The sequence below is a fragment of the Paroedura picta genome, chromosome 2 (assembly GCF_049243985.1).
Source record: "Paroedura picta isolate Pp20150507F chromosome 2, Ppicta_v3.0, whole genome shotgun sequence".
Lineage (NCBI taxonomy): Eukaryota > Metazoa > Chordata > Lepidosauria > Squamata > Gekkonidae > Paroedura > Paroedura picta.
This window is the reverse complement of record NC_135370.1, coordinates 85,171,906-85,184,462: the sequence shown is the minus strand read 5'-3', so window position 1 is coordinate 85,184,462 and position 12,557 is coordinate 85,171,906. Positions and strand designations below refer to the sequence as shown.

Here is a 12,557-nt window from a genome sequence, read left to right as displayed (position 1 = left end):
GTTTCTCCACACCCCTTATCTGAGGCCAGAGAAGCCTACTCTGGCAATCTCCAGGAATCTCCTTCCTGGAGTCAGTCTAGCATTTAAAACCTCCCAAACTTTGTTTTCTACTTGGAGGAAGGGGAGCATTTGACCATTCTATTGTCTTTAGATTAATTAGTATTTGTAAAAAGGTAAGCGGATGTGAGCCTAGCAAGTCACTGCCCAAACCTCTCCTCTCCTGTCTGATTTTGGCCCAGAAGAGAGGAAATGGCTAAAATGCTCAATTTAAAACCTCCACAGTAAAGAAAAAGGATTTCTTCACAGGAGTAGTCAGCAGCCTGGTGACCATGTTTTGATCAGGACAATGACAAGGGGGAGGGTTGAACATCCCCTTCCTTGCTGCTCTTCTCAAAGAAAGGGAAAGACAAAAACCTTTAAATCATTAGAATAATTTCATAGTTTTTTTTAAGTCATCAGGAAATCAAATCAAAGATTTCCTGTTTAACATAATCTGTCCCAAAATGATTAAAGAGTGTTTAAAAAAAAAGTCAGCTGCTTATTTTGGTCAATTGGAGAGTGAAAGGGTCTCTAACTGGAAACCTGTGAGACATTACAGAATATTTTCATGATTAGCTAGGAAACTGGGTAATCAGAAGGGATATAAGTTGCAGTCATAAGTGCCTAATAATATCCCCCCCCCCCAAAAAAAAAGGCTTGCTCCTTGAAAAAGAGTTGCTGGCTATCCTGGCTATCTCTGTCTAGATGGGAAAGTAGATAGATCAATGACTACATTTTGGAGCACCAAAACCAATGCAGGAGGGAGGAAGAGAAGAGTTGCTTAATTTATGTTTTCTAATACGAGAAAGGAAGAAAGGTTCAAAACATAAACAGAGAAAAACAGAACCTTTCCAAGGCAATTGGTACAATAAATTTTATATATCAATAATTTTTTAAGAACCAACCAAAACGGTTTCTAGCCCTAGAGGAGTGAATACTTCTTTAGAAATGTCTTGCTTTCTGTAAGTTTTGATTCTGGAGTACTTTTGGATACTAGTAGTGTTTCTGTAAAAGAGTAGTGTACCTTTAAGAATGTTGCTGTGGGGCCTGTTAAGATTTTGTATTTATACTTGGATAGTAGCCCTAAACTAGTGGGAATGTTTTTTGACTGACGTTCCCCACAGTACTTTACAGAGCCGGTGGCCTATCTATATATATAAAAATAGCTTGGTAAGAGTATAAGGTAAGGTGTGATACTGCAAACTGGTTATGGAGGTGTGTGGGAGTAATTCTTTACTGCATTGTTAAAACTTAAATTTAATTTTATTAATTTATACATTTTGTATTTAGGAATCAACCACCGAAGAAAAATTGTGATAACAGAGTATATCTAGAAACCGTTTTGGTTGGTTCTTAAAAAATTATTGATATATAAAATTTATTGTACCAATTGCCTTGGAAAGGTTCTGTTTTTCTTAATTTATGTTTTCTGACAATTGTGAAGATATTCATGGATATTAAGAGTACTTTATGAGAGGTTGACTCTAAGACTAGATCTCCAATGTTAAAAAGTAATGAAGGAACATGTAAGTAAATCAGAGAAGTGGTACTGAGGCAGGGTGTTAAAACATTCCTTTCCTCCATAATATTCCTGATAAAAATCAGCACCTCCAAGCTGCTATTAACTCTGGCAGGGGGAAGATAGCCTCTGTATTTTACATTGTTTATCCCTATTGGGCAAATAACAGCTGGAGGGAAGAAAGAAAAGAAGGGGTCAACTTTAACCCCACCCCTTGGCTAAATCAGGGGCTCCCTGACTGTGGGAGACTCCTGCCTCAGGCACAGTTGAGTGTATCTTTTGCCCGTTTCTTCCCCCAAAACAATTTTCACCAAAGGACCAGTGGGAAGGGGACGGCTTGACTTTTCCCTTCTGGCTGTTTTCATGTTCAACGTAAGAGAAAGAGGCAAAGAATGCTGCTTTTCTACCTGTAATCAAACAACGGGAAATGATGGGAATTTTGCAAGGCATTCTTTTTCAGATAATTTTTAATGATTTATCAAAGTTATTAGCACAATGTGAAAAGCTGCGGTAGCAAAATAATTGGAGTACAGAGATATTTTAGGATTGCATATTGAAAATCATGATGATTGTCATGATCCAAGGCACTGTAGTTCGGCAATTGCTTTTCGAAATCACCCACTGTACTTTGCAGGGTACGGATCTCTGGTCTCAAGTTAGCAAATGAAGTCAAGTGTCATGGAGTGCCCCTGATTTGTTTGATCCTTAAATAGTTTCAGTTGGTACACTGTTTTTTTCTAATTTGCTTTCTAGTCCATTCTGGCTTGTAGATCTGGACTTTCACTTGCTTTCGGAAATGGAGTTGCAACCAGACAAGCTTTAAGAAGCAAATAAATTATGAATGGTTTATTCAGGAGTGTTAAGTTTATGATCTAGAGTTGAGCAGTGTGATTTCCTGACAACGTAGCATCCAGAATCTCTGACACCACAGCATATGAATAAATGACCCTTCCCTCTTACACTGTTGCCAGCATAATGATGACAAAATGCTTCATAAACATACTAGGCCTTTGGGGGGAAGCAATAGCTTCATATCTACATACCTGTTTCAGAGTTCTTTCCTTGATATTGAAGGAAGGTGAACAAAGAAATGGTTCATTCCAGGCAGAACATCAATTTTCCAGCTATATCATACCACTCAGGTCTGTCTCCAAGAGATTGCAGAGGGCATCTGTGTGAGCCCATGGGTCAGTAATCAATATGTTGTAGGTGTTAGAAATTACCAGGGGCTGTTTTTTAAACAGAAAAACAGCCAGAGGGGAAAGAGTATTAAGCAACTTCTCCCCAATCCTCTACTCAGAAATGCTGCCTTCACCATTGCTATGTACAGGGCAAAACTAAATATGACCTCTTTCTCATGGCCAGGTGCAGCCTGGCTAGGGCTTTCCTCGTGCCCTTCCTCCTGTCCCAGGCATATGCTCCAGTGGTGCTCTTTCTCTCTTCCTTACTTCTCTGTTTTGTTCTCACTCTCCTCTCTCCTCCTTTTCCATCCATTGCTCACCACCCTGTGTCTCTCCCTTGCCTGCTTCTTATTTCTTTCTGTCAATCCAGCTTTCCCTGCTCTGTTGAGGGGGCAGTTAGGGGCCTACCCAGGATGGGGCAGCAGCTCAGTATCTATCACAAAAAAGACCACCCTTGTGTACAATGATCCTTTTAAAATTCTCCTCCCACTCAATTCTAACTGCATTCATTGTGATGCTAAGCATGGGGAGGGCGGAGAAGTATACTTGCTTTTTATAAGATTCTCCCTATCTGAATTTCTCACCAGATTTGCAACATCTGAATTACTTGGTATCCTTGGCCATAGTGAAAGAGATTTGTCAGGTGCATTCCGCACATCTGCCAGTGTCTCTGGATGTCCGCAGCAGCCCGAATCTCTACAATTTGTGGTGGAATTTTGACATTTCGCACAGTGCAAATTGTAGTGCAATGTTCATGCACTCATAGCGCTTTTCTGGTAATGCACATGTTTCCGGTCTTCCAGGAATTGCAAACAAGGCACTCTAAATTTGTGGTGCTACTGTTCTCAGGAGTTAAGCACTTTTTTAAAGGGGGAATCCACTTTTTACAAAGCGCTATAAAAAAAGTGAATGTCGCTGGAATGTTGCTGGAGTGTGCAGTTTGTGTACAACATCATGCGGAATGTTAAAAATGTAGCGTTTACAAACTGTAAAACATCAGCTACAGTTAAGTTGTACGGAATGGACCTCATTCTTCCATGTTTGATATCTGAATTTTTTTCCTGCTGCAACGTAATGCACAGATTATAGCAGTCTTTGGTTTCCATCGCTTTTTTCCCCTTTACAGGTTGCCAAAGTACATCTGTGCTCTTTGTACATCTGATTAAAACTCTGTAAAAGAGGATCCTGATATTAAAAGTGTGATAAAGGCTAGATGATCAAATGTCTGAGAACCTGGAAAGCACAATGTTTCTATCTAGTTCCAATCCAATTAATATCTAAGCAATCTGAAGGAAACTGCATTTAAACTAGACTTTTCTTGGTGAATTAAGTCACTCGTTTAAATTGCTTTTCATTTAAAACCAATCCACCCTGACAAGGGTTAGGGGGTCTTACAAGTACTCAAAAGTGTTGTTTTTAGTCTGTGAAATGTTGGAAGCTACATGAAGACTCATTGACTGGCAGCTCATGAAATATCACTACCAGAGCAGTACAACATGATTCATCACAATCAGGCTTTATCTTTCCACCTCACAAGACAATGTACATAATATAATCTTGCAGAGAAGCATAGACTTTGATTACACCCCCAACTTATTATTATTTAAAATATGCAAATTCCACTTTCTATTAGGCAAGATCTTTAAGACAACAGCTACAATTGTCAGGTTGTTGTTGGGGCCCCCCCGGTCCAAGTAGTTCTGCTCCTGGACCTGTCAACAGCAGCTTGACATAAAGACATCAAACACGGACTTGTTTCCCCATAATTTTATTCATATGACAGAAAAAGCTTCACCTTGGATTGCTGTAGAAATCATAGCAATATAGTTAGCATTCCTGACTCTCTGCTTAGCCAATCATACATTTATTTTAAATGTTTTGATCGGGGGGGGGGGGCAGATTTACAGTGCCAGATTCAAAATTTCAGGCACTGAAGAGGAAGAAACCAGGTGCTTCTAGAGCCAGAACCAGCAAAAAGCCTACACACGCCCCACAGCCACAATCAGTGAGGCCATCACATAGAGCAAGAAATAGGTAAACACCAGAACAGATCTCCAGCTGACTGCCTCCTTCAAGGTAGGTTTTTGAGGGGCGAAATTGTGGTTTGCTAGCACAGCCTCATAAAGTGTAGCCATCAGAAAGAACCATAACTGCTATGCAATTGTACCCTAGAACCATATCAGCAATGTGATCGCAGAGAATAACCATGCAGAAGATACTGAAAGCTAAAGAAAGCTTCAGGGGATATATTCCTGCTCGTTGTATGTATTTTCTATGACCTAGATGCCCCAAGCTAGCCTGATCCCATTAGATCTGATGCTAAGCAGGATAGGCTCCTGGTTAGTCCTTGGATAGGAGACCACCAAGAAAGTTCAAGGTTGCTAAACAGAGGCAGGCAGTGACAAACCACCTCTGTTCATCCCTTGCCTCGAAAACCCTATAGCAGGTCACCATAAGCTGGCTGTAACTCAATGGTACTGTATGCTACCAACAAGGTCTGTCCTGAAAACAAAGTGGAAGCCAGACTGGAAAGCATGTTGTTAATCATCCAAGACTCCCTTCTCCAGTTCCCACACATTGCTTAAGCATGGAAACTAAGACTGGCCAAAAATGACTAGATCATCTTCCTCAGGAGTAGGCCTTCCATAGTCTCCATCCCCATTTCAAGATGGCATTTATTGCTCCACTTACCTCTTGCATTACCCATATATGGAAAGTCCACATTCTCAGGTTGCACAAGCTGAAAAGTATTCAGCAAAATAGAATAGCAGTAGCCCAAGAGCATTTTGAACTCTGACATCTGCAAAGTCCATTGATATTGGAAATGCCAAATGAGAGGGATGCTGTTGTTATTGTTGTTGCTGTTGTTATTGTTAATTGCAAAGTGGTGACCGACCCATCGCGACCCCATGGACAATGATCCTCCAGGCCTTCCTGTCCTCTACCATTCCCTGGAGTCCATTTAAGTTTGCACCGACTGCTTCAGTGACTCCATCCAGCCACCTCATTCTCTGTTGTCCCCTTCTTCTTTTGCCCTCAACCGCACCCAGCATTAGGCTCTTCTCCAGGGAGTGCTTCCTTCTCATGAGGTGGCCAAAGTATTTGAGTTTCATCTTCAGGATTTGGCCTTCTAAGGAGCAGTCAGGGCTGATCTCCTCCAGGACTGACCAGTTTGTTTGCCTTGCAGTCCAAGGGACTCACAAGAGTCTTCTCCAGCACCAGAGTTCAACAATAACAACATTATAGAATGGTGGAACACTGGGCTGAGTGCTCAGCAAACTGCTCAAGCAGGCTGTCAAGGATTCCTCCAACTCTCCCTTTAGACCCAAGTGTAAATAAGCTCCTAAAAGCTTGAACATGAGAGAAGCCATGTTGTATCAAGCCAATGGCCCATCTAGTCCAACACCCTATCAAATATTTAGGAAAGACTATCCTACAAGCTAGGCTCCAGCAATATGTGGACCGAGAACTTCCAGAAGTACAGGCAGGATTTCGAAGAGGCAGAGGAACTAGAGATCAAATTGCCAACATACGCTGGATCATGGAGAAAGCCAGGGAGTTCCAGAAGAACATCTACTTCTGCTTCATTGACTATGCTAAAGCCTTTAATTGTGTGGAGCACAACAAATTATGGCAAGTTCTTAAAGAGATGGGAATACCAGAGCATCTTATTTGTCTCTTGAGAAACTTATATGCAGGTCAAGAAGCAACAGTGAGAACTGAACATGGAATCACTGATTGGTTCAAAATTGAGAAAGGAGTTCGGCAAGGCTGTATACTGTCGCCTTGCCTATTTAACTTTTATGCGGAGCACATCATGAGAAAGGCGGGATTAGAGGAGTCACAAATTGGGATCAAGATTGCAGGGAGAAATATCAACAACCTCAGATATGCAGATGATACCACTCTAATGGCAGAAAGTGAAGAGGAACTAAAGAGCCTGTTGATGCAGGTGAAGGAGGGGAGTGCAAAAGTTGGCTTGAAACTCGACATCAAGAAAACAAAGATCATGGCATCCGGCCCTCTCATTTCCTGGCAAATAGATGGGGAAGAAATGGAGATAGTGACAGATTTTATTTTCCTGGGCTCCAAGATCACTGCAGATGGGGACTGCAGCAAAGAAATTAAAAGATGCTTACTCCTAGGGAGGAAAGCTATGGCAAATCTAGACAGCATCTAGACACAACTTCGCACCTAACAACAACAACAACAACAATCAAGCTAGTTTTAGAGGCCAAGTCATTTTCACAGCCCTATAACAAAACCACTGCACGCACACACACACACACAAACTAAGCAGAGCTTTCAAGAAGCTATCAGGACTCATCAGTCTCTGACCACATACTATTCTGGCCACCCCACACACAGAACGTTGAAGCCTGTGAGAAACTTCACCAGGTAGTGTTCTGTTCATGACACCAGAGCTACTTTAAGAGCTCCCAATTGCAAATCACTCTGACAAACTACCAAATCAAGAATGAGCAGGTCATACCGAGAGGGTCACATCCACTCCAAAACTGCCTCCATTCACTGGGTCAGGGTTTCTACAGCCTCCCTGGGATCCACTAGAAGCACAAGAAAAAGCTGAGTAGTATCTGCATGTGAATGTCACCCAGTTTCATATAGATAAAAGGTAAAGGTAAAGGTATCCCCTGTGCAAGCACCAGGTAATATCTGACCCTTGGGGTGACGCCCTCCAGCGTTTTCTTGGCAGACTCAATACGGAGTGGTTTGCCAGTGTCTTCCCCAGATTACCGTTTACCCCCCAGCAAGCTGGGTACTCATTTTACCGACCTCGGAAGGATGGAAGGCTGAGCCAACCTTGAGCCAGCTGCTGGGATCTAACTCCCAGCCTCATGGGCAGAGCTTTCAGACTGCATGATTACTGCCTTACCACTCTGCGCCACAAGAGGCTCTTATTTCATATAGATACTGGCCAAAAGCCAAGGGGCCAAAAGCCAAGGAGATAAGCACCAGTCCCCCCGTAACATCTTCTGAAACCCACCCTCCAGGAAGGACCAGAACTATCACAACAAAGTGGCACCTCCCAGCTTAGATAGTTGGTCTCAGAAGGATAGAATAAGAGTTGGTTTTTATACTCTGCTTTTCTCTACTAGCAGGAGTCTCAAACCAGCTTAAAATCACCTTCCTTTACTCTTCCCACAACATACACCCTGTGAGGTAGGTGGGGCTGAGAGAGCCCCAACATTACTGCTCTATCAGAACAGCACTATCAGGGCTGTGATGAGCTCAAGACCACCCAGCTGGCCGGAGGAGTGGGCTCACCAGATTAAAAGCTGCCACTCATAACCACCATACCACACTGAATCTATGACTGATGCTGATAAAACCTGCCATACATGCACTGCCCATTGATCATTTTAAGATTACAGCAGTTGTATTCTGCACAGGATGTGAACTGCTCCACTCAGTGGGGGGGAGAGGTTACCACTGGTTATCACTTTTGAATGTTCTTTAATCTAAAGGTGACTCAATAATGTCACATTCCTGTCCATTTCCTGGCACAGGTCATCAGGCATGGTGACCATTACTGTTTCAGCCCCATAACCAGGCCTGAAATCAGATTATAAAGGAGCCAAACATATCCCCTCCAGGGTGTCAGATCAATTAAATATAAACAGAAAACACTAACAGCCAGTTTTCACCTGGTACCCCCAAGACACTATTTCATTGAGGACCCAGATTTCCAATGGCAAACACAAAGATCAAAAGGGAGTGGGACCTTCACTCTTACAACACAATAAATGGTCAACCTGAAGGATTTTATGTATCACATGTAAGAAGACTAGTTGCCCAGAAGGAACTGCTGTTTACAACAGTGGGAGAGCTAAAAGAGAAACATGATTCACAGAAAATTATTTCAGTTTCACATTTTGTACATCTTATTTGATGGAAAAGTATAAACACATTTTAGAAATGTTCTTGTTCCAGTGAACAGATATTTCCCAAGACTTCAAACCTCTTTTTTCATTCTTTAAAAATCTACCTTTGCTTCAGGTCTCCACATATCATTCTTTCCCAGGCACTCATGCTTCAAGACAGATGAGATACAATAAATCTTAAGAGTTTGATGAAATTTTAGATCATATCTTCATGTAATAGATTTTCCATGTAAGCCAAGATTTTCAGCAGATCTTTCAAGTGAACATCCTTAAGCCAGGCAGTTCTAAAATGTTATTAAAATGAGAAATGTGCCATTACAAGGGCTGAATGTAAAGAAAATAACATTCATTTGTGTATGGCATATAGGTCCATCCATTTTAAGAACTTCACTATTAAGAAATAATACTTCTAAGCACTGGGCAATGTTGACATCAGGTGAAGTTCATGGTACTTGATAACTGACAAAAGATCCCTCCCCCATAGGAGTCCAATTCATGACTGATACAAAATGACTATTATAACTATTATAGGGTTGCCAATCTCCAGGGGTGGGGGGGCTGGAAATCTGGATAGCAGAGAGAATTCCCCTGTAGATAATGATCTTTTTGGAGGGTGGATTCTATGACATTGTATCCCACTGACAGCCCACCCTGCCTCAGGTTCCACACAAAATCTCAAGGAATTTCTTCAACAATGATTTGGCAAACCTTATATATTATTATTGCACATAATATTAGTAATACAAGTATTAGTTGGCTGCCTAACAAATTTGAAACATATTTTATCTAGAAAACTGAAAACCTCCCTACAATGGTAATTTCTTCTGCTCTGATCACCCCAACCCCCAGGAACATCTTTTCAACACAAGAGGTGATAATTTTTTGATGCTTGCCAAAATCAGATTTTTTTTTGTTACCGGTATGTACAATTGGCCTCAAGGCACCCCTAAGAATACCAGGTTTCTTTTTAATAATAAAGAGCAGACTTCATGAATGTGAAGGAATGGGAGGGGGTTCATCAGCAATTTCTTCGTATAGTGGTTAGGAGCGTGGACTTCTAATCTGGCTAGCCGGGTTTGATTCCCCACTCTTCCCCCACATGCAACCAGCTGGGTAACCTTGGGCTCGCCACAGCACTGATAAAGCTCTTCTGACCGAGCAGTAATATCAGGGCACTCTCAGCCTCACCTACCTCACAGGGTGTCTGTTGTGCGGAGAGGAAAGGGAAGGCGATTGTAAACCGCTTCAAGATTCCTTTGGGTAGAGAAAAGTGGCATATAAGAACCAACTCTTCTTATAAATATTTAAAAGTCAAAGACGGGTCTGAAATAAGCCTCTAGTGAACAAGGAGCAAACTATATTCTCTTGCTTTTCCATACCTGTATCACTACCCCAATATGCTAAGAAGTCTAATCTTTCCATAAGCCAGACCCAAGGGGTAAAATTGTCAGGAGAGAGGGAGGAAGTTTTTTTTTTTTTTTTAAGCAATGAACTTTTTCTTTTTTTCCTTTTAACAGTTATAAACTCTATGAATGCTTTGCAGAGCTTTTGGGATACAGTGAAAAATAGTACTTCTTTCAAGACATTTGTTTGATTGACATCATTTCGCTTTACTACACTTACTCTTGTGGTCAAGTATCATTTAACTGGAGTTATCTTCTCTTCAAAATGCTTGACTTTGGTAGTTCTCCAGATGCAAAACACTTGGAAATCTTCTCTAAGATAAGAGGTTGTTCTGACCTTAAGTGTGCGTCCTTACTGTAAATAATTTAAAGAACAAGAATGAAAACATTGAACCAGGTACCTGTAATGCTTCTTCAGTTCAGAGAACAAGGCACTCAAACCTGGCTCTCACAGTATCTATTGTTATAAGAACTTCCTAAAGCAGGGATTCCCAACCAGGGTCCATGGGAGTTCTGGAGGGGTTTTGCAGCCTTTTCCTCCTGCCTTAATGGACTAGGCCACAAGCTAGGGAACTGGCCACTTCCATTGTTCCCCTCCTCCCTCCAAGTGTGAGTTCTCTTATGGTTTCTGTACCTGGGAGAGGGTGGACCCTGCAGCCTACTCCCACCTTAAATGGCCTCCTGTCTCTCCTCCCCTCAGTCCTCCCAGAGTCTGCCTGTTAATGTGGGTGTGATGTCTCATGCCACTTGGGGGGGGGGCAGCTGCCAGGGAGTCATGGCCAAGTTGATACCACTCCTGGGGTTCCTCAAAGCCTGAAAAATGTCAGGAGCTCCTCTACAGTCAAAAGGCTGAAAAGGGCTGTCCTAAAACATAGCAGGAAACAGGGCTAGTTAAAGTCAGGAAGAGAGACCAAGGTCAGCATTGTTCTTGACTGTTCCTGACTGAGCAGGGATGGCATTTATGGTCCACCAGAAACATCATCTTATTACTTCCTTCACTTGGAAATGAGTTGTAAAAACCAGGGGATCCCCAGATCCCACCTGGGTATTGGCTCCATAACTGAGCTCCCTGCTATCCCCAGGCTCCGTTCCCAGAGCTCCAGGAGGTTCCCAACCTGGATATGGCAACTTTACTGCCCCCCCCCATCCCCTACCAGGGCTGGGGGGACCTGGCTATCCTACGCTGAGTCCAAGAGCAGTACTACAAGTCAGTGTAGTTCAAAGGTGTCCAAGAGCAAAGCCATGTGCTCAGGGACAGACCTGAGGCTCAAAGGAAGAAGTAAACAGAAAAGATTATTTATCTTTTGTTCACAGCTCGCCTTCTGTGGCTGAAGAGCTATTAGGATGAAAAGGAAAGCAAAAAGGGCAGCTACTGTATTTAGAGAGGGCTGGAAATAAAAGTTAAAATCTTACAAGATGCAGCATAGCAAATTCCACCTACATTATGGAGGGTGGGGCAGGCTGGTTCATATAGCAATTGGCCAGAAGGAGAGCATCTGATCATGCCAATGGAAAATGTGCCATTAAGTCATAGATATTCCATATAGTTCAGCCTGTTGGCCTTCATTTCTGAATAGGCCTGCTCCTCAAGACTTCTTCCTAATGAGCAGCTATAGCCCTTGCTACTGTCCTCTCTATTGGCAAAGTGACATTTCAGTCCCAAATGTAGGTCAATCTGTCTGCATCACCAGTTTTAAAATTATTTTTATATTGTTGTTGTTGTTAGGTGCGAAGTCGTGTCCAACCCATCGCGACCCCACGGACCCCATATTAATCATACATAATGTTTTCTCACTGCCTCCTTTCTCACAGCCTTTAGCTGAGAGGCAGTGCGGCATCTGCATGCATGTGTGAAAGGGCCTGCCCCATTTACTTCCACCTCTCTTGCTAGGGGTGCCAGCTTTGGCCCAGGAAATGCCTGGTGATTTTGGGGAGGGGAGGGTTTGGGGAGAGATATAATGCCATAGACGAGTCTATCCTCCAAGGCAACCATTCCCTTTCATGAAATGGACACAAGACCAGGGAGCTTTGGAAGCAGAGGCGAAGCAAGACCAACTTCACTCCCTTTGTTCCCTGACTCTGGGCTCGCCCACTTCTGGCAGGGGGTCTGGAACCCTGTGTTTTAACCTTCCCTGTCCCAGCTGGGTCAGTTTCACTTTAACCTATCAGGAACTTGGGAATGGGTTTCATGTGTGCCTTTTCTCCAATCAAATTAGGATGTGCATCCCAAAACTCAGGCTACCCAAATAGCCATTTATCTTGCCCTTCCTGACTAATGGTGAAATAGCCATCTGTATCCTGCCCATATGTCTCTATAAAAGAAACCAATCTCAGCCTATAATCTGAGGAGCTGACTGCTTCATTTCCCAGGAAAGAATCCCCCCCCCCTGAGATCAGGGCATCCCTGCATGTTAATCAATTGATCATGCATTTCTGTATCTTCCCTGCCCCATGTTTTCCAGCCAGGGTGGTGTAGTGGTTAAGAGTGGCAGACTCTAATCTGGAGAACTGG

General features: G+C 42.7%; 1 protein-coding gene across 8 annotated transcripts in view; it reads right to left on the bottom strand.

Annotated features, from left to right (window-relative positions):
* LOC143829878 (tetraspanin-4) overlaps positions 1-12,557 on the bottom strand; it is a 724,382-nt gene that overhangs the window by 644,516 nt on the left and 67,309 nt on the right. Inside the window, exon 2 of one of the 8 annotated variants that reach the window (XM_077321421.1) lies at positions 10,266-10,400. The exons of 6 other annotated variants lie outside the window; for them this stretch is intronic. In XM_077321421.1, coding sequence (XP_077177536.1) covers positions 10,266-10,284 — 19 coding nt within the window. In that variant the 5' untranslated portion in view covers positions 10,285-10,400. Of the gene's footprint in view, positions 1-8,746; positions 8,918-10,265; positions 10,401-12,557 lie in introns of those variants that run through there. One more of the 8 variants, XM_077321423.1, reaches the window with a different exon arrangement.